This window comes from Atractosteus spatula, chromosome 6, assembly GCF_055471065.1.
Source record: "Atractosteus spatula isolate fAtrSpa1 chromosome 6, fAtrSpa1.hap1, whole genome shotgun sequence".
Taxonomy (NCBI): domain Eukaryota; kingdom Metazoa; phylum Chordata; class Actinopteri; order Semionotiformes; family Lepisosteidae; genus Atractosteus; species Atractosteus spatula.
This window is the reverse complement of record NC_142711.1, coordinates 13,114,325-13,137,627: the sequence shown is the minus strand read 5'-3', so window position 1 is coordinate 13,137,627 and position 23,303 is coordinate 13,114,325. Positions and strand designations below refer to the sequence as shown.

General features: G+C 33.9%; 1 protein-coding gene across 1 annotated transcript in view; it reads left to right on the top strand.

Moving 5' to 3' along the window:
* Nucleotides 1-23,303, top strand: part of sntg1 (syntrophin, gamma 1) — a 75,765-nt gene that overhangs the window by 48,657 nt on the left and 3,805 nt on the right. The window contains exons 5-17 of the mRNA XM_088918394.1: nucleotides 5,649-5,706; nucleotides 5,875-5,918; nucleotides 6,004-6,045; nucleotides 6,521-6,623; nucleotides 7,543-7,625; nucleotides 8,986-9,116; nucleotides 10,299-10,428; nucleotides 11,285-11,323; nucleotides 13,151-13,267; nucleotides 17,389-17,460; nucleotides 18,802-18,954; nucleotides 21,464-21,556; nucleotides 22,855-22,965. Of these exons, the coding sequence (XP_088774520.1) occupies nucleotides 5,649-5,706; nucleotides 5,875-5,918; nucleotides 6,004-6,045; nucleotides 6,521-6,623; nucleotides 7,543-7,625; nucleotides 8,986-9,116; nucleotides 10,299-10,428; nucleotides 11,285-11,323; nucleotides 13,151-13,267; nucleotides 17,389-17,460; nucleotides 18,802-18,954; nucleotides 21,464-21,556; nucleotides 22,855-22,965 (1,176 nt within the window). The remainder of the gene's footprint in view (nucleotides 1-5,648; nucleotides 5,707-5,874; nucleotides 5,919-6,003; nucleotides 6,046-6,520; nucleotides 6,624-7,542; nucleotides 7,626-8,985; nucleotides 9,117-10,298; nucleotides 10,429-11,284; nucleotides 11,324-13,150; nucleotides 13,268-17,388; nucleotides 17,461-18,801; nucleotides 18,955-21,463; nucleotides 21,557-22,854; nucleotides 22,966-23,303) is intronic.

Here is a 23,303-nt window from a genome sequence, read left to right as displayed (position 1 = left end):
TACATTGGACTACTTTGTAAAGTGGTCGACCTCATGGAAGCTCTGTATGCGGATACATGCAGTTGTGTTCAAGCAGACGGCGTGAGATCAGACTGGTTTCTGGTGCGAGTTAGACAGGGCTGCATGATCGCTCCAGACCTGTTTCTGGTGCCCATGGACCGCATCATGGAGCACACAGTCCATCAGGGAATGGCTAGAGCAACCCTCGGCAATCAAGTGTTTACCGACCTGGACTTTGCTGACGACATTGTGCTACTGGAAAGAACGTTGGCTGTGCTGAGGTTGTCACTGTGTTACATGCATGATGAAGCTGCCAAGTTCGGTCTGCACATCAATTGGCAGAAGATGAAAATCCAGCAGTTTGGAAGTGACTGCAGTTTGCTCAGTGTTAGTGTGGACAACCAGACCATGTAAGGCAAAAATATTGGAGGAGCATGTCCGCAGGTTTTCATTTCCCTCAAATGGGTGCAGGAGCAATTTCCAAAAACCTACCTGTATATCTTAGTGGTCTTTCCACAATGAAAGTGTATATAATAATAAAAGGACAACTCCAAATATTGTGAAAAAGTATTCAACAATTCTGTGACTCTAGAGTTTTAGTTAATACATAGTATATACTGTATAAATAAGAAATAATTCAATTTTCAAATTATTTCAAAACACACAGGGTATATTAACAGCATCCTTATACTGTAATAATAAGTGGAATACCATGCAAAACAAAAAATCCTGATTTTTCCTTTATTGACATGAAAATCTGTGACACCATTTCATGCACATTTCTTATAAATTGTGTAATACATGAAATTAAAGATTAAAGCTTGCGAAATCTTTCACCATAGTTCCATTAATACAAAAAACAAACTAATAAATATCATGCCTTGACTTCAGAAGCAACTGTTCAGAAGCAACTGAAGAAAAGGTTGAATATGCTGAAGAAAATGTTGACATAATGTCAACTTTCAACTCGTGACTGGGTCATCATAGTCACAAACATTTAAAGAATTTTTACTTCATGAACTGTCATCTTAAATATACTATACTTGTTATATGTGTTTCCTAGTTAAGTCCTAAATTGAGTACACAAGCTTATATAGGCTGACATATGGCATTTATCACCATGAAAAAGGAAAATCACATTGCAGGCCTTAGTTGTTGTCCTAGATTTAAATGAAAAGCTTTGTGTCACATTTACCCTGGCATATGGACAATCTTAGCTTTAAATAAAATATAAAATATTGTAATTAAAACCTATTTTAAAGCCCTGATTAGCCCACAGCATAAAATACTGTGCAGGAAAGTCTAGACATTACTATTGTACATGACAAGTACAAGTGAAACCTTTTTTTCTCTGCCATTATATATACAATTGATGCATCTTTTGACCTGTGCTGTCAGAAATAAATGTATTTTCCCAGAGTCTTCAGCCTTAAGTGTCAAAAATACAGTCAATGCTTACAAATATATAATTAGTGAAGCAATAAGCTACCCGTTGAATAGAAGGCTGAAAAATAATAATAACAATAATTTGTAAGAGTGACTATTTTTTTCTTAAATCTCAAAATCACTGTACGATGATCACAGATAAAGTAACACATTAACAATTACAGTGAAAACATAGACCTAAAAGCAAGATTGAAAAATGTCAGTGGTTGTTGAGTCTTTAATGGATTTGAATACTGGGTTCTGTAGATGTGGTGCTGCAAACAAAATAGAATAGCAAATGTAATGGTAGGATAGCTGTGCGTCATACTGTACATTTATTTAGCGGTATTTGAAAGACAGAAAACAATCACACACAAAACATTTGTAGTGGTGCTTGAGATGCATTAATTTATTGTAGTTACCACAAGTGTTTCCAGAATGGGAAACAGGTTCCTAGAACTGAATTGGCACACTGTTCCCGAGAGTCAACATTAACATCCTGTTGGTTGTTGTGCAACAATTTGAAGATACATGCAATGTACTGTAACTCACAAAACAAATAAGAAGTTAATCACATTACATAGTTTCAGATTTACAGTTCTTATACCTTTATATAATCTATCCATATGTAGTACATACTGCATATACTGTAGGTATAATACAAGTCTATAAAATAGTTTTAAATTTTGAGTTTTTCATTCATTAAGCTCAGCTGAATTCAGTTTTGTTTGCATGTGTTTGTCTAGGTGTTCATGTAGTTTTTGCCATTAAATGTAAGTTTGAGCAAACAATTTATTTGCATGAACAAAAGGCAATAAACCTTTGGCTTAATTGATTTGCTCTCTATCTTAATGTTTTTGTTTATAACCAACTTTCAAAGTATTATGTGCTCACCATTCCATAATTAAGTTTGACCATGGTATTTGTTATTCAGTAGTTAAATAATGGAAGCAGACCACTGTTGTGGCTGTAAACTCCCTCAATGCCATGACTCTTACTCATTAAACTTGATTATACTTAAAAAAACATTTACCCTAAAACAAAAACCTTTGCGTTTATGGTGTGGATGTTTGTCATTTTATGCAACCTTAATTGATTACTTGTTTGTACAGTTATTCAACTCTTTACAAAACAATATAAATCAAACATTGCAACGTTAAAGTTCTGTATTATACAGTGTATACTACTTTCCTCATTACAAGGGGCTGAATCTGATTTGTAGAACACAGATAACTAGAAAACATTAAATCTGTCAGTACAATGTGTGACAGTAAACCACATTTCAAACCATTGCTGTCAGATAAAATGCCAAAGTGAGATTTTAAGACAACCACATATGAAACACCCTGTGTTTTGTTTTGACAGATTAAAATGATGTGTATTTATTGTGAATTCAGATCCATATGTAATTCTTTGTATTTGCTTGTAGCCATTTCAAATGACATTCGTTGTCAGGGTCCAATGACCATTCCTCTCTGTCCACAACTGGTTTGACATACACTGTTTCGATCTGACCATACCACATGGAATAAACTGTAGAATTCATTCTCAACTGTCAATGTGATTAACGACATTCTCTTAATGTTTTGCTCTATATCAGGGGTGTCAAACTCATTTTTAAGGGGGGCCAAACTAAAAACATTTAATCATGTCACAGGCCACACATCCAGAGATAAATACTGATTAGAATTGTACCATAGATCTTCCACATATGCAAGTGAATAAGCAGTAGGTTGTAATCAAGATTTCCAGTACTTTTAATTAATTATCCATTCCCACTTATTGAATACTAGTAACTGGCTAATTGTTCTCACAGATTTATATTTTTGTTCCTTTAAGTTGCTGTCCTTTAATATGGATGTGCTGTTAAGTTTGTCATTTGTTTTTTATGTGTTTCTTGGTAACAATCCTTAAAGGATCCCAATGAGTCAATTTCTGCCATGCGGCTAAGCAGTTAGTCTCAAATGCCTACAAACTCAGACAATGAATATATGAATCAAGTCCCCACATAATCTCCATTCGAAGCTAAAAGTCTCTAGGTCCCTTAATCAGAGTATGACATTTCCTTCTCATAAATAAGTAGTCTAGGTGCTCTCCATTGCATTACCTGTAGAACTACAAAAACTTTCACATGGCATGGTAACCAAAACTGAAAACAATATTCAAACAAATATATCGCACAATTTTTATAATATGATTACTGAATTTGAAACTGCCAAGATTAAGAGTCTCTGGCAATGACTGTTATCCAATCTAGAGTGAATAAGATACACACACATGCTCCTCCAACACACCAACCTGAAAAGCCATTTGCCATTTGATACATTGCAGGCTCCATAGAGATGAGAGGTATAAAAGAAGAGGTGGAAGTTACCCAGCAAGTCACATGACTTTCTGTTTGCCAAAAAAACATTTAAACCCAGACCTAACCAGTCATACACAGTAAATTGTGTTCTACCTCCTAGGGAATTCCTATCACCTTCAGCTAGTGACATGACCCAGGCTTGAACTCGCTTTGAACTGCTTTCAGTGAGCAGCAACTTTAATGAACCACTTGGGAGCCCTATATCTATGAACTTTATTGGCCTTTTTATTGCTTCACTACACTGACTAGATGAAAAAAGCAATGAGTCAATAATATCTTGCACTTATCCAATTTCAAAAATGTCAAAGTTCATTTGACAAGTGTCTGCCTGGATCTGATCTGATACGTATCCTAATGAGTATTTTATATGATTCTGTTGTTTCTGCTGAACAGTAGACATGATTTTAACTTTGCAAATTCAAATGTTGCAACATTAAAATTAATGTTTTACCTTAAAGTTCATGATGGTAAATGCATTCAAGATTTTCCTCTACACATTACTTATTCTAATTTCCAGGTTGCCTGTGATTATATTCAGATTTATAGCTTATGTAATTTTTAGACCTACTGTATTACTGAATTATAATGTATCACATTTACTCTTAGTTTATCATTAAATAAGACAATGTTATGTTATAATTAATTTATGCTTTATTACTTTTGATCAATTAAGATATTTAATCTCAATTATATGCAGTATAATGTAATTGATTTATTTCTGGATCAACCATTTTTTCTTGCTATTATTTAAATGTACTTCATATCACAAAGTTAGAATTTCTGTTGCCTTCTATTATTAAATACTAATAAAATTAGAATAATATGTTTTAATGTCTGAAATGGTTAAACAAAGTAATTTTCCTTTTACAGCACCCAGTTCAACTAATTTGTTTCCTTATCATTTTAGTATATTTTTCTTATACTCTGCGGTTGCTTAATTTCTTCTACTAAAAATCCTAAATGGATACCAAAAGAAAACATCATGGAATTTAATTTCACAGCCTATTGTGGTTTTTCAGTTCTGTTGAGTGTTTCCCCCAGTTGTTCCCCTTTTGTTTTGCTTTTTATTTTCCCAACATTTTCTAGTTGAAAAAATGGTCTTGGCATGTTATTAACCTATGTGCCCTATGGAGTCACTGAGATATTGAGATCATTGAGAATCAGAAGATCTCAAGAATCTTGAATTAGGATTGGGCAGACTTGACCTATTAGGACTATTACCTTGGATTATAAATGAGGGTTCATTGCTTTAGTCTCCCTATATCTTAAGGTGTTGAAGACTTCAAGAAACCTATTAAACCTCCTGGACAATGGAAATGAAAAAATGAGAACTTGTGCCCCTGCCACTGGATCTTTCAGATACAGTATTTGTTAACATTGGAGAGTTATAAAATTAATTTAAATCTTTAATAATGATTACTCTCTCATATTTTCAAAAGAAATATGACGTGTTTTTTTCACTCGATTTAGATAACCAGTTCTGTTCTAATAGAAGGGCAGTTTGTGTTTTGTAATTTATTGTCCATGAACCAGACAGTTTGAATGAAAGAGCTAAATTCTAGCAAAAATATGGAATTATAGATGTGTATTGAAGATTCAGGCTCAGTTGTATTTAATTGTGTCCTTAGAATAATAGCAAGGTGACCCAGTTGCCATTAAAATTCACCTGACACTCACCAAATTGTAATAGTAAATGACATTATTTTAGATATCAGGTGTCAAATGTTACTTTTTTAAGGTATACTACAAGTCTTTTTTAAAGCTATCAAAAGTGAGTTTTTAAGGAGATACATTTTATTTCACAATCTCTGTGCTTCAGGAATATCCACGTGTTGTTTGTTTATTATATTTCTTTTAGGGTGGTGCAGAACACAATATTCCTGTTGTAATATCAAAAATTTCCAAAGAACAAAAAGGTATAACTTTTCGAATTGCTATTTTTTTGTATTTACACCTAACAAGAATTATTCGTACCGTAATTAGTTGTTGTTAGCCATTATTAGTAATGAATTTTTTTTTTTTGTTTTTATTGTCGTTGTGTTTATTTGTATATAATTAAACTGATTTGAATATTATTTTTAAAGCTGAACTATCTGGTCTGCTGTTCATTGGAGATGGAATCCTTCAGGTAACTTTCAGTAAATTTTGTTATATTTGAATAAATTAACTTTTAAACTGCCTACTCTCTATTACAGCTTTATTTTGACTTTCAGATAAATGGAATAAATGTGAGAAACTACCGACATGAAGAAGTGGTGAGTTAAAAGCTTTATGTTTTATTCATTACATTACAGTTCTTGGTTTAAAGCAGCTTATTGAGCCCTAATACACGTATGATTTTTTGTATTCCATTATGGTATATTTTCATAAAGTGTTGTAAAAATATAATTTACCTGCCCCAAAGATTATATGGCCTTGATCATAAACATTCATATTACATTATCAAGGGATGTGTTTATACAGTATGCGGAGGTGCTGGGTCAATTGGTGTCTGTCTACAGTCAAGGTAAACTTATTACTCAGCGGCAGGAAAGCTTATTATGAGCAGAAACTAATGCTTTCTTATAGTTTAGATATGGGCCAATTCAGGAGTACACATGGGTTCCTCTTTACAATCTGGAAGATCTCAATCAGACAATAATACGTAATATTATTAAATGTGTAACGCATTTGTCTAGTTTTCAAATGATGGTAATTCAATGTTTATGCTTATGCTTATGTTTATTTCAGGTGCAAGTTTTAAGAAATGCAGGAGAAGAAGTAACGCTGACGGTTTCTTTTCTGAAAAAGACACCAGCTTTTCTTAAACTCCCTCTCTGTGAAGACTGCACATGTATGTTTTATTTTTATATTCCTAAATGATTTTGCTCTTGCTGTAAATTACTTCTCATATTTTTATGCTACTTCTTACTGTCTTCTTACCTGGGCCTGGATTAAATTTAAACTTTCACAAATCACCCGTCATTAATATTATGCAATTACTTGAAGGTTTCTTTCTGTGTGCCAGAGGAGATTTTATTCTAACTAAAGGAAATCCTCCAAAAAAGATTCACAGTTTAATTTGAGTTATTATTGAGATATCCTTTGAGGTTAAAACCATTAGCATCGTTGTTCATAATAAACTTTATTTAATTTAATATGAATAATTTCATCAAGAATTACTCGTATTCGCAAGTGCAATCTTTATATATGGTGTCACCTTTGATTCTTTCTATTTCATACTGTACAACCTTATAAAAAATAAAACTTAACTGATGTGAAATATTTATAATACTGTAACGCTTCGGGGTTCTGGCGGGCGCCCTTGCCGTTGCCGCTTACGGTCGGCCCCCCACCGTCTGGGACGCAAACCCGGGCCTCCGGCGTCACTCAACAGGGACCCAGCCTGGTGAGCTAAAGAGAGATCTCTCTCCAGCCCAGCGGCTGTGGTCCTGCTATTACAGGGAAGGGCGGTGACGTCACCGCTCTGGTAAGCCGGCTCTTACACAGTCACTTTCGGCCGTAAGTGTTACAATACCATGAAATGAATGTCATGTTTAGGTATGTGAAAACCAGATATTTACAAGCTTAAGCTTTATTTATTAACTGGATTTATAACTGGCCAAAATAATTTAAAAAATCACCAATAAAATGTGCAAGTATTTATACTAGTATGAAATATAATAATATGCAATTTATAAGAGCGATCAAAGAGCAAATCTTTAATACAATTATTTGACTTAAAGTGGATTATATATCATGTTCATCTGCAGGTATTCCCAGTGACCAGAGTAGTGGAACATCATCCCCTTTATGTGATAGTGGATTGCATTTGAACTATCATCCAAACAATACGGTACAGGTTTCATTTATCTTTCAAAAGATTCAGAAATTAATTTTGAATGGACCTACTGTATATGACCTTCCATGGGTTTACAAAATATTAAACAAAAGCCATCCCACACCAGCAAATTATAACTCACTTGGAGATGTGTCTCCTGCATAGTGAATATCTTTAAAAATAAATCTTGCAGATATAAATTTAACATTCATATCTTTATTTATACTATTAAAGAGAAAGGTCATTGTGTTTTACTTTAGGATTTAATTTAGATGCAGAAATTATCATGATGTATGACATTCTTGTGTCCCTATTTCTAAACATCTCTTGTTACTTTGTTATTTTCTATTGTCCTTTGTTTTTTTTTATTAATCTAATCTAAAGTAACTTGTTTTATTAAGTCACATGATCAAAATTAGATCAAAATTTGCAAACGATAGGAACCAAGGTACAGAATACAGTTTTGGTAATAGTTTAAGAACTTTTAAGATAATAAACTTGACATATTTAGGATGATACCAAACAAAAAAGTAAATTAAAAACACAAAGGTTTAAAAAAGCTACCAATACCTTGAAATGTTTATAAACCTATGATTCTGAAAAGGATTTGATACATGCTTTTTTCAGAATTTTCTGTCTTTAACTGAAGAGCATTGTTGCTTTCTTGCCATTGCAAAAACTTAAAAATTTATTTGCAAATAAAATATTTTAAGTTAGTTACAATTTACAATCATTTGGATGGCATTCTTTTTAATGGTGTTTTAGTGGTGCAAATTGAAATTTCTTCAGGTCTAAGATTATTCATTACTTATTCCAAGTACTTATTTTGCTTGAAATGGCATGAAAATACAACTCTTTTGTAAACTCAACTTATTAGATAAACTCAGTTTTAGATATAGAGTGCACAAATGGCAATTTGTTTTTTTTTATTGAGGAATATAAGGTATTACACCTGGGTTTTTTAACTTAAAATATTTTAGGAGGTACAGATTACAGTACTGATGCTAAATCAGTTCCTACAAGCTACTATGATATCTTTTTTTGCATCCAATGTTATTTAATTATGACTGTGACACAAATACCTATAACTGCTAAAACAATAGATGCTAGGGCAGGATACATTTGAAAGAATTTTAGAAAGAAGAAACACTTATTGTTTACAGTGGTGTACTGCTGAATCTTTCTAAAACCCATGTAATTGATGGCTGGGAAATACAAATGAACAAAGTTCTCAGTGGCTCTTAGCAGTTTAGCTTGTGAGAGAATTGATTGTTTAACTTTTCTCCAAAGAAGAGTAGTCATTAATTTTCTTCTGGCATATTTTATATGAGAGTACTTCTCCTGATATGTTATAAATGTGCTTGATATATTTTAGGATACTCTGTCTTGCTCATCTTGGCCTACGTCCCCGGGACTGAGGTGGGAGAAGAGATGGGTTGATCTGCGTCTAATTCCCCTGCTCCATTCCCGCCTTTCACAGTATATTCCAGGCACAGACATTTGCAGGTAAGCAAACGAGCCGCATCTTTCCTGATATTACTTTTGCAGAAACCTTTCACCTTTGTATACATTTTAGTATCTATTGATTTTTGGCAGAGAGGTACATTTTCGATTTATTCTAGGGCTGTGGTTCAAATACTTAGATATTTAGCATTGCATAAATGTGTTTGTCAATTTCAACTATATGTTCCATTTCCTGGCATTCTTGGTTCATCAGTTCAGTTAATAAAATCTGCATTGACAATATACAGCAATTTATGATAGGGATTTTTATCTCCCCTCCTTTTATGGTGATATAGGATGTATCTGAATTAGCACAAAGTGATTAGGACAGGCATAATGCTGGAAGGTTGCTGGAAGGAAGAGGGTGTCTCTTAGTCTTGATAACAAATTATGGAGAAATTAACAGAAGACTACACAGTACACTAGGAGACCAGCTCAGGAGCCTTTGCAGAAGACTACTTCTTGTGAGGACCATAATATTCATAACAGATTATAGTTTGACATGACTGCTAGGTGGCCAGCTACAGGTAAAATTCCCATCCTATAACACAGAGCCTGACCGAATTTTGCAGGTTGACACAGAGATCAATATAAATGGAGGTGAGTATTGTTGTCCCCGAAGCAAAAAAAAATGATTAACATATAGAGATACCCAGAAGTGAACCTTGCTTACTGAAGTGGGGCTCAGTACAACTATTATGGTTTATGCTTAGGGCTGCTCTGAATAACTGTTTACCAAAAGGGTCATGAAAATTTGCATGCCTTAGCAAGTGACTCATTCAAATCACAGAACATACCCATGAGTTAATGGAACACAATATCAGAGCATTTGCTAGTGGCATCAGCGGTAATATTATAAATGTTTGTAGATTTTTACACCATGTCCTTGTTTTATTGTTGATTATGTGCTGAAAAAAAAGCTTTAAAAGTTGAAGAAGAAAACTTGTGTGATGGCAGCTTATTCTTTATATCATTTTGTGGATCTATGGAGAAAAAATAAAATAGTTTAGCAATACTGCATTCAATATATATATATATTTAAAACTTGATTATTTCTTCCAAACCAAATCTGAACACAAATTTAATTAAATACTTAACTACGTTTTTTACCATTTAAGTTAATTAGAGAAGTTTGGTGTTTGATTATGCTGCTTTCTGACCTGATTCACTGTGACATGTCTTTAGGCAAAATGCATTTCAAGTGATTGCTGTGGATGGGGTATGCAGTGGGGTAATTCAATGTCTGACTTCTGAAGACTGCTTAGACTGGCTTCAAGCAATAGCAGCTAATATTTCCAATCTCACAAAGCACAATGTAAGTACAGTACACTGTCAATGGCTAAAAAGGTAGAAGTTGTTTCAAGCATGAATTAAAACAAAATATTGCAATCTACCTATATTTCACTTAAAATACTACACTCCCTCTTTTCTTACTACAGGTATGTCATTTTTAGTGATGCAATCATTTTCACATATTATATCCAAATTGTTTCTCCAGTTTCTTATAGGTTTGCAGGTTGAAGCTGTTTATTTTTTAACTAGGGTTTTTAACCACTGGGGAGCTTGACGTTTCTTCAAAAACATTCTAGAAAAACAGAATGTTATTTCACTCCACATCAACTAGTGTCATATGTGCAATCAGCACTATCACATAGCTTGTTTCCTTTAACACTTCTAACAGTGGTTCTTTTAACCTGGATAAAATAATTATAAACTTCAATTTGATTTTATGCTGCTGAAAAAAAAATCTAAATGGAAATAATTAAATTGTTATTTGCTGTCTCCTTAATACCTACATTAGATACGCAGTTCATTCATAGTAGTGCTGAATTAACTCTTTTTTGGTATATGTAACATTTGTAGCTTAAATTCCATATTGGGATTGAACCTCTTAAGTTATCTTTTTGGTTTGTATCATTGATTCATCAATTAAAAAGTTGTTAAGACTGGATAATTTAATAAAGTAACTGCTTTAAGACCTTTTAATGTAACCATACTATGTTTGCCCAACTATATAAATAGCAGTGTTTTACATTTTGCTGTGTTATGTCTACAGAATAAAACCGTGAACAGAGGAAATTATGAAATTGCCTGGTTCAATCAGAAAATAGGATGTCCCTTGATGCTTTATTCCTATATGATAATAAATGTGATTACACTCTTCATTGCAGATTAAGAAGATTAACAGAAACTTCCCAGTAAACCAACAGGTATCTTGAATATCACATGTATTGATCAAAATGCCCTATTTGCAGTGTTGCTTATTATTAAATTTGTCTGCAAGTTTGTTGTAGTCTTATGGTCTATTCTCTGTCTATTTCTTGTTTTTAATTTGATTTTATGCAATTTTGTACTTCACCAAAAGATGCAAAGCATGGAGTGGTGTTTATATTTAAAACTGATTTTGGTTGATTGATTGATGCTGGGGCAGAGTTATATTTGGAATATATTTTCATTATGTAAATTGATATTCCTTTCAGATGTTTTTGTATAATGAATATAACATCATAACCATGCTAGCACTTTATTCATGTACAGTACCTTATTCTAGCAGTTTTAACCAACATATAAAATGTTGTCATTGTTACAGATCTCCCTTAGATTGTTAGATCATGTTCAGCATGATGACAACTGTGATTTAGAGATTTTGACAACTGAAATGGCAATGCCACGATATGCACCAGTATATGTTGTAAGGAAAGTCAAGGTTATTTCTACACTTGAAAAGCAAAAAGAAAAAAAGATGGATCCATGGCCAAAATGTCACTTTTCATCTTTTTTTTCTTTAACTTTTTCAGCATGGAATTAACCTCGAATTTATCCTTTGAGGTTCATACACTGGCACAACTACCCACACTAACCTCTTAAGCCCATGTGTTATAGTTTTATAAGTATTAGTTCAGACACTAATTTTCATTAAACATGCTTTTTCTAGTGATACCTAAATCAAGTAATTTATGTGATTGTTGACATCAAAACAGTTTTTGAAAACATTAATGACTAGAAAGTTCTTGATTATAATGTTAAGATATTGATAAGATGTTTGAACATGCTGAGGTCTATACATTTATTTTAATCAGTATTCACACCTTGTGAGTACTCACACTGAATTATATATTTCTAAGGTTCATGTGTACTCAAAGATGAAAATCTTTTCCACCTATAAATCAAAGAACCCTTTTTACAGCTGCAGGTATTGATCATTGCTTAGATTACCACATATATTATAGGGGCAACTTAGAGAAAACAAGCCTGCTGAGAAAGCTTAGAGCTTTTTTTTTGTTAAAAAATGAGAAGGAGTATGTACCCTTGAGGGGCAAAAAAGAATAAAGTGCTTTTATGCTTGATTGAAAGGATGACTTTTTTGTTGTTGGTGGTAAAGTAGGCTATGTAAAGTCAAGAAATCATAATGTACCCTCCACAGATCACTTTCTATTCCAGTCAGTTTGACATCTTGTCATTTACAGAGTAAACTAGGGGATCTTACCCTCAATCACTAATGACTTGGATCAAGGTCTGGAGCCATGTAGACCATCCTAACTTGCAGTGGTAGATTTATTCTGATAAAGTTTCTTTTTGTATTTTATTGAATTAGAGATTAATAATTTGTTCAGTTATATAGTATTGTGATGCTTTACTTTTGTTTTACCATATGAGTGTTCAAATGAATTCTAGTCACTCAGCCTTTGTTTAAAATTGAAGTGACATAGTTTTAAATCCCCTGAGTAGATGCCTTCTTATATTATTTTGTTTTAGCAAGACATGAGCGTTAAGTAGAACATAATTATATATGCATGCCTCCATCTGATCCATCCTTCACATTAATTCACCATTATACAAAGCAACCACTTGTCTTGAGCACAGCATGTCACAGTAGTAAAAATACCAGTAGAAAATACTACAAACAGTTTAATTTCTGTTTTCAAGTTGACATATACTTGATTGAGATTTTAGACCTTTATTAAAACTTATGTTTCTATTAAGCAATATTTCCTAATGAATAAGTACTGTGTCAATGCTGTGCCTTTTCTTGACAGATCATCTATATGGGCTGGGTAGATGAAAGGGAACAGGACTCCCTGCAAGATCGAATGTACACACCAAAGTTCCTTGCCCTGAGGGGCTCTTCGCTCTTCAAATTTTCAGCACCTCCAGTAAGTTCCTGTTTACCTGCACTTTTGTCCATCAGGATAAAGGCAGATTAAAAACAGCAGGGACTAAAGTTTCAAAATTAATTCTAGTTTAACAGCCTTTTATTAAATTCTGGCTTAGTTGTGCCTAAATGTATATGTGTATATATGTGTATATATACAGTACTGTATTCAAATACATATACAAGGTTCCATATAGGAGGTTATACAAGATTTTCAAATCCTTTTCACTATTCTTTTAAAATGTTTCCTGAAGATTCTTGTAGTACACATAAACAAATTCTCTTCAAATGTGTTTTGGTATAATTAACATGAAGCTACATTCAACAGAATTTAAATGTATAACAGTACCATTTAAGAAGGCACTGCCTAGTGATGCATGTTTTATTTTACAATTGTTATTCCTAACAATGTAGATCATTTAATAAAATTGCTTTATAATGACCTGCTGGATGCATATTAAATTGGTTCAATGGGGTGATTTTCCTTTCAGTTTAATTTAGAACAGTGAGTGTAGACACCCTTCAAATAATATAATTTTTTGTTAAAGATACTCAATTTTTAGCTCTGTCTGCAACACTAGACCTCAAATAGGATACATAATTTTCTTGTAATTTATTTTAGTAATATTAATGAAATATGAATCTCCTTTAATACTACAAAAAGTTACACTGACTAGCTAATGTGCATTTCAAGTACAGCTGTTTGAATTTACCAAAATCCATCACTTTTCAGGACACAAATACTTATTTGTTCAGAGATTTTCATATGCTCATTTGGGTTTCTTTATGTCCTAATCTTTGAACTCGACTTAGTGTTTTTTTAGAAACCCAAATGTGGTTACCAGATTTGCATATTGTGTTACTTATGACTATTTTACATATATTATTTAACATATGCAACAGATTACTGCAATGTTGCATTTGTCCTGTATTACTAAAATGGAGGAATGGAGGCAGTTTTTTCAATAAATTACACTCTTTCGGAAAAAGATTCTGGCACAATGTAAGATTTTCCATTTTTCACCAGTTAATCTTACATTTTAATCATTTTATCAGTCTTAAATTATACCATTAAATCACTTTATGCTAATACTTTACACTTTTCCAGGATTGTGGTCTGAATTAATGGTGTGGTGCTTAACATTTAATACATCATTAATAGTAATAGTATACCAAAGAACAAGTAAAAGGTTTATTCCATGCTTAAAAGAAAAGAGACAAAACATTTCGGCTGTGGAGCCATCTTCAAGTGTGAGGGAGAGAGGAAAACCGGCAGTTGATAAACCAAGGGAGAACAAAAGCCGGCTGTGGAGAGGAGGCAGGAGCAGGAGGAAAACAGCATCGACACTCAGGTGGAGTGAAGTCAAGAGAGGTGAAGAGAGGTGTCAAAACCTGCAAATGAATAGAGAGGAAACGAGTCTGTTGTTGAGAGGGGGAAGGTGTGATCCTAGTTTCAGGATAATTTTGGTTTTGGATGTCTTTCTGTAAAAGGAGTTTCAAAACCCCTTTGTAAGAACACAGAGAGGTGAAGGCCGTTAGAGGTGAAATGAGAAACTATTTGATCCTCACAGTCCTGACATGTTCCCTGAAATAGCCTCCCAGTCTCCTTCCTGACTCACCAATATAAATAGCTGGGCATTTTCTACAATAGACGCAGTAAATAAGGTTGCTGGAAATACAAGATGTCATCTGAGTGATCTGGAATTGTCCAGAGGAGCCTTGAATGTGCGTGGTGTTGGATATGTATTTACGGGTGATGCAGCGAGTTCTGTTGCTGGGGAATGTGCCTGGTGTGGATGATTGCTGTGGACAGTAAACGCAGCAGTGAACAAGAAGTTTATGTAGATTAGGTGGTAAGAAAAAGAAGTACCAGTGGAGGGATCATCCTATGAGATAGGGAAGTTGTCATTAATGGTCCTGGGGATAGAAAGGGTGTTAGGGAGGTAGGGAAGCACCAATGGAATGCAGTTGTGAGTCTGGGAGTTCCTAATTGGGTTGATGATCCAAGGGCTATTTTTGGTTCAGGAGAGGGCCCTGTCAGTAATATGGGTGGTAAATCCTCTGCTAATAAAAAAAATATTGCATTCTGGGGGCTTGGTTATTGAAGACCATGTCATCACTGCAAAGTCATTGGAGTATGAGGAACTGTGAAAAAGGGAGAGAGTTTTTAGTATGTGTTGTGTGAAAGAAGTTGTACAGGAGATAGTTGTGTGAATCTGTGGGTAATCTGTAATCTGTAATCTGTGGTAATAGACAGAAGTAGAGTGTCGTTGAAGGTTAATGGATAGCTCTATGTCCAGAAACTGAAGTGTAATGAAAGATATGTTAACTGTATAGTTGAGGGATGGGTGGAAGTTGGTGAAGTGATGCAGGAAATGCTTTAGATGGTCATTAGTACATGTGGCGGCACCTACACAGTCATTGCCTGTTGGTGTCAGGGACAAAGCCAGTGTAGGAAATGAAGAAACATTCTTCTACCCATCTGACAAAAATATTAGCATAGTTGGGTCCCATCCTGGTGCCTATGGCAATTCCACTAATCTACTGATTAAAAAGATTATTGAATGAGAAGGCATTCAGTGTAAGGACCAATTCCCCAAGATGTACAAGAGTGGGGGTAAGTGGATCAGGCACTGTGCATCTGTCCAGCATGTGCTTGAGGGCTGAGAGTATCATTGTGGGGAATGATGGTGTATAAGGATGTGATGTCCATGGTAAAAATGGAACATTCTGGGCCCTGAAACTGGAAACTGTTAAAAAGTTGGGAGAGCATGCTTAGTGTCCTTAATATATGAAGGAAGCCCTTCAACCAGAGGTCTCATAAGGCTGTCAAGAAAGGCTGAGATGTGAGTTGTGGGACAGATGCATGCTGAGAAGCAGGGATGTCCAGGAGTGTCAAATTGAGATACCTGAGCTTAGTAATAGTATTGAACTTCGTAATTACTTTGTAACGACTTGAACTTATAGCATGTGTGTACTTCATAGCAAATTCTAAAGCGTGGTTTGCGTTATGTTACAGTTTTGGCATGTACAACCATCTCTGAAACTTCCTCACTTGCCTGTATTGATGATCAAACTAATGGTGGCAGCATTTGAAACAAAACACAAAAACGTGTTCATGCTGATGAACACCTTCGAGTCTGTCTTCTGTGCATCAAAATAATTTAGTATTATCTGAGCTCATCTCATTTGAATATAATAGTACTACAACATGTTTGTCAAACATTTAAGATAGTGAACATTAAATTGACAAAATTAAAACTAAGGGTTTCCATTTCCTTATTGTACAGTTTATTTTAAATATCATAACCAAAATTGTATTAGAACACTCTAGTCAAACCATAATTCTGGATCCCTATAAAAACAATTATTTTAGAGATTAAACTGGTGTTATTTCATTGGCTGGTGTGTGACATATTAACGAACCATTTAAAACACCTTTTAAATCCTTAATAGAAAATATCAAGATAACTACAAACAAGGGCTGAACTACTTGACATGATTTGTATAGTTTAAATCATTGTGGCATTTATTAGTATTTTCTAATTATGCAGAGTGCACTAGTAAGTTCATTGTGCTTTAAATCTATCAAAGGATCACATTTAATAGCTTTTTTTACCTTCTAACATTTAGCAAAATAAAGCATACTTCTTTAAAACCCACAAACTTGTTTATTGTCTTGATAATATAAAATATAAGATGGAAGAAAATATTTAGCAGATAAAATGAAAATAATTTTATTTTATTTTACATAAGAGCAAAATTAAAGTTAATGCTTTATGCTGCTGTTTTATTATTCTTAGTAAATACATTAATAAAATAGATACATGATTATGCATCTGTTCTTCTTTTAAAAGTCCATTTGTTATGCTAAAGAGAATTGGAGCCATACACGTTAACTGGGTATTTTTTACAGTTTTCAGAGAAAAACATACAGTTCTGTATCCTCTTCAGTTCCTTTCTGTTTTACAACCTTTATCTGCTTAGAGGTCTAAAAAACCATTATCGTAAAACCTCCAACTGTTGTTACAATGCCAAGTCAATAATGTAGTGCAGTTTGTAATGTATTCTGGTTATATCAGCAGAATTGTATAAAGAAGACTAAATTGTTTAATTTTCCAGGTCACAACATGGGACTGGACAAGGGCTGAGAAAAGTTTCACTGTGTATGAAATTATGTGCAAGATTCTGAAGGTATGAACAGTTTTTAATATTAGGGTTTAAAACAATGTTCTTTGTTTTTTTTTTCAAATATGTTAGGTTAGTTGTTTGTGTCTTTCAGTTATTCTACAATCATAATTTGAATATAGGTGTAATAAAACTAAAATATTAACTAAAAAGGATTAGCTAGATGGCTTTGGGAGCATTCTTTTTCTCTCTTGCAACTTGGAGTGAATTTCCCTAACTGTAAACAAACTGTAGCCAATTTTCATGTGCTGCATTTTCCAATACTGTATTTAAGGTGATAAAAGTGTTTGCATTTAGATTTTACTGCACTGGAGTGAAATGTTTTAAAAATGATTATCATTCTAAGGATATGAAAAGTGCAAGAAGAATAGTTTCAAAAAGCTTTTTTTAGCTTTTTAAAAGTTCCCTCTTTTAAATAGCTAAAAACCCATTTAAGAAAATTACATGTCATTTATTTGTGTGTTAATTCTTTTGTTCATTTGTAAGACAATTTTTCAATTTGCAAGTAATTAAGGGCTAAAAATAAGTGACATGACTCAGAATAATTAGTTGAATTAAGTAATTGAAGATCAACGGTACTGTGAAAACTAGAAGACCATCAAAGCCTTGAGGACTAGATTTACTCCTCCTCCTCTGTAAGGCTGTCAGTAGGAGTAACAGACTGTATAGTTCAGTAGTACGGAAAACAATTAATTCTATAATGCTACTAAACTGAACAGCGAGGCAGTGTTGTTTATGCGTACGACTCAGTGTACTTTGGTCAGTGTGAGGAGTAATCATTTGTCATCATGATTTTCATAATACAGTAGGTTTTCTTTCATGAGAGTGACCACAATGAATCCACTCAACTTCTAATCATTAGCTCACAGATGATTTTCCAGATTTCAGATCATAAACATTATTGTGTTTATCCTTGTAACCCAATTTAATTTTGTTTACGCTCTCTATTCATTTGATCTATAGCTGTCGTCTTTTCTTCCTCAGACACATTTGTTTGGTTTGTTTCACATTTGTGTTCTTTGCAGTACTGTATACACATTCAGGCAGTAACCTTTGCTTAGAGCTCCACAGGGAAAAGTCAGCCTCCTAATGCTGCTGTAAACATTCTAATATGTACTATAACGTTGTTACAAATAGGAGGAGCGAGGCAGGGCTATTTCCATAAAAACGGCAAGCACATACCTGCTGTAGATGTACGTGGAAGGCGATGTATTCTTTTTTTTGTATTCTTTATTATAAAAATGGTGACATTCTAGACACTTCCATTCTGGAAGTGTGATTGAACTGGGCATGCAATTTACACACAAGTTTGTGTGTCTCAGATGGTATAACTGCAAGTTCTCTCAGGACAGTGACCTTCTGGACCAGCGAAAATACTGCTTCAGTCTTCAGACTGAAAGTGGAGAGGACATGTTCTTCAGTGTGGAACTGGAGTGTGAATTGACACTTTGGGAGAAAGCTTTCCAGACTGCAACCTTCCTGGAGGTTGAAAGAATTCAGGTATGAATTGTGATACAAACATTTGCATACAGCAGTCGACCAGATACTCCTGGGTCCATAACATTTCCTGGCTCTCCCCAATCATTCTGGTGAGGGTGTGTCATTGTTACGACCCCAAGTGTCTAGGGGTAAAGGGGTGTAACATTTAGGATAATTCTTTTGGAAGCAGGGGGGGTTTTGGTGAGGGACTAGGAAGCGTGATAAGAAGGGTAAGGAACTAGAGTGGTGCCAAAGGAAAGAAAATAACAAACAAAAATGGAGCTGGCTAGGACAGTGAGGGAAAGCTAATCTGACTACAAAAGAAAACCCGAAAAACACGGTCTTCGGCGTCTTCAACACCCTAGCTAACCTGCACTGACTACCCAAAACCATACAAGACAAACGGCACTCACCCGTACTAACTAGTGTACTAATACAAAATCAACTAAGTGTGTAAAGTGTACCCAGCAACCTAAACTAACCTTATATACAAAAGTTCACACAAAAACACAAGTGAACCAGGAATACAAATAAGGGAAAACAAGAGTAATCAACAGGAGCAGGGTACAAAAGAACACAAAAGTTGAACATGTAACACTGGGGCAAGGTAATGACAAAACAAGGATGAACACATAAACAAACGAAAGTACAAAGAAACTAACAAAAAACCAACAAAACAACAAAGCCGAAGCTATACGAAAATATACACACACAAAGCAAAACAAACCAACAAACGAAGCCGAAGCAATAACAAGAAGCGAAGCGAAGCGAAGCGAAGCGAAAACCAAAACCGAACAGGACCGAAGTCAAACGAAAGGCCTCTCCTTGCTGAAAACCTCCAGGTTATATACTGAATAAGATGCACTCTGATTGGCTGAGAGGCTGATTGATGATGATGTCATACTGAGAGTGTGGTGTAATGGTAGGCCAATGGGGAAGGGAGAACAATCAAGGGTCACCAGTGTGGACATAACAGAAAAAACACACAGAACACACACTGGGACGTAACAGTCATATATATTCATGTATATATATTTAAGGGACAAAGTGGATTATTTTCAAAAGGAGAATCATTTTCAATGGAAATGTCAAAGAATGTTGATTTTAATTCCATCAACAAATGTGTTAAAAAATCCAAAATTATTTATTTATTTTTGCACATATAACATGCTTTATAGTTTTTTGTGTATTTCTTGGAGAGTGGAAATAAGTACTTACAGTATTAAATTATTCAACTGAATAGTTCAACAAAATAATGGTATCAAGTTAGAATTACCCTGTAGAGTACAACAGGTCAACCAGCAACAAATGGCAGATCATGTTTCCAGGATTTAACCCTTCATTAAAACTAAATATAACAGTATAACCTTTTTTCACTGAAATAATCGAAAGAAAAATCAGAAGACATACTGTAAAGGAGTTATCTAGAAAATCCTATAATGTGACACTTATGTGACTCCTATTATTATGAGTATATGTTAATGTTCATCACCATCTTTCTTTATGAAAATAAGACAAAAAATCATGTAAGTTGATAAACATATCCTAAGTTATGTTTAAGTAAATACAGTACAAGCAGAACTCCTCCACAGTTAAGACAGGAAAATATTATTGCTTTTTTTATGTTTCCTCTTGCCTTGTGGGGCTGCACCTGTTACACATAGCATGCTAGTCAGAAGTGTCAGTGAAGCAAAGAGATTGTCTAATCTTTAAAACTCAACAACCGAGGATGAGGTCAACAAATGCTCTACACATTATGTGCCAGTATGGGTGACTGCTCTGGCAGATAATGCTGTAAAATGCTTCAGCAAAAGGAACTTGCCAAGAGGATCTGTGCTACCTTTTTACCCAGATGGTCTCTACTGACATGTGCAATGTATTTTAAAAGACAATTTTAAAACTTAAAAGATATTAAAGGAACTCTAAAAAGAAACACTTTCAGAAGCATTTACACATGTGTGGTCCACTTTGAAAGGTATGTAAGTATATAGAGTAATTAATCCACTGATTAAGCCTGCTAGTTTTTGACATGGAAAACAGTGTTTTTGTCAGTTATATTATATTGACATTATAGTGATGTATTTGTCCAATGATGGCTGTTTCCCACAAGAGATACTGGGAAAAATGAAATATTAGCATCTTTCAAAAAATAAAAGTGTTCCACAAAGAGCACTAAGTGTTATTGGAATAAAGTACCAATTAAACTTTTTTTGAGAAGAAAAAAACATATTTCTTATGTTTCCTCTTACTGGTACTTTTAATACACAATAGTACAAATTGTAAGTTTCCTTAAAAAGGAAGATGTTAAATTAATTTTTTGTCTTAAGAACATTTTCTGTATGAAACAACATTTTATTAATTTAACTGTGAAAGGTTACATGTTTTTGTTTGTTTTAAAAGACAACATACATTTTAAAAGGAATATCTTATTTGGTTTTCCCAGTTCAGTTTAGAAAACTGTCTGAAAATCTTCATGAATATACTATGGAAGACTGAATTTCTCTAAAATGTAAAAATTTCTCTTTTTTAGTGCAAAACCTATGCATGTATAATGGAAAGTCACCTTATGGGACTCACAATAGATTTCAGCATGGGATTTATTTGCTTTGATGCAGCATCAAAGGTAAGTTAATGAAGTAAATCCAATCTTTCTGCAGTTATGAATATTCACATGAATCAAACTAGTGAGGGAAACAATGCTTAAAGTAAATTAATAAGGAAACAGATCATTAACAGCCCTCTAGGAGTCTGGGCCCAGAATCCCAATGACTGGATTGATAAGTATTCTTGGGTAAGCAGACAAAAGATTAGAATTAATTCATTTTTATCCTTTCTATTAATTTTTCAGCACAGTGACCTTTTGTGTTGACATTCATTATCTGAATTAAGCAAAGGCAATGTATTATATGAATTTCAAATGAATAAAAACACATTTTGTCCTCACAATTGAAAGAAGATTTAACATCATGTTAAAAAGGATCACTAGGAACGATATGATATATTTTAGTTCTGTAGTGCACCTTTGTTTATTCTGTTGAGAAATGTAATTGTCTTACACTAAAATTTAGAAATTTTGGGCCCTAAATTCAAAATATTAATTTCCTCTGTTTGCTTCTGATGGGGATTTAAGCTCTTAAAATGGGAGAGTTTATCACTTGTGAGGTATGTCATATCCCCCTAATTTAAGTAGAATACCTTGTTCATCAATGAGCACTTAATTCCAACCCAATTAAGTAAAGGAAAACCCAGTACAAGAGACAGTGAATTATCACATTGTATTAGAAAGACTTTGAGTATATTCATCTGCAAATGTTTTTTAGGGATTTTTGCAGACAAAAGTTTTAAATAATAATATCAATCGATATTTCTTATTAAAATATAAAATGCAACCTTCTCTAATTAATGTGAACATTAGGCAGTTGTTTTCATATGAATAGAATAATTTGATCCCAGTTCCCAGTCAGCTAGGTTTAATAAGGTACAAGTAATAGGTTTATTCCATGCTGAAAAGAGAAAAAAGAAAACACAACGTTTCGGCTGTGGGGCCTTCTTCAGGTATGAGGTGTGAACCTGAAGAAGGCTCCACGGCGGAAACGTTGTGTTTTCTTTCTTCTCTTTTCAGCATGGAATAAACCTATTACTTGTTCCTTTGCAGCCTATGCATGCTGATGCAGCTACCCACCTGAACTGCTAGGTTTAATAAGTTTCCAAATGGATTAAAGATTACACAAGGCTTTGAAATCTTTGTCTTAAAATATTTGACAAAATCATGTAAATAAAGTTAAAAATATTAGAGAAAACAAGATGGGAATATATACTGGTAGTTTGAAAGCATATCCCTATAAATATTAATTGTACTGTTCTGGAATATAATGCTATTAGTATACTGACAGTAATTAATTTGATATTTGTGCTGTTCAGGCGGTCCTTTGGCGCTACAAGTTTTCCCAGTTGAAGGGGTCATCTGATGATGGAAAGAGCAAAATAAAGTTTTTGTTCCAAAATCAAGACACTAAACTCATTGAAGCCAAGGTAACAACCTTTCTGCTGATGAAATGGTTTGGCTACGAATCATTCTTTTATTTAACCCAATACCTTTCTGGAGAATTATATTTTCAGACATACGTCCTTATATATGTATTTAATGTAGTTTTAGTTAGAGAAATTGCTATGTTATTTACTAGGTAAATGATTAAAGTACTTTCAAAAAGGTTCTTTTTTACGGCATACTTGATCAATTCTAAACAAGATAAAAAATGCTTTTTCTCTGATATACAGCCATCTAGAATGTGCGAGGTGTCCATAGGCATGCTGCGGTAGGCACAATGGTGTACAGAGGTGATGTGCAGCACCCCATTTTTATTTTTCCC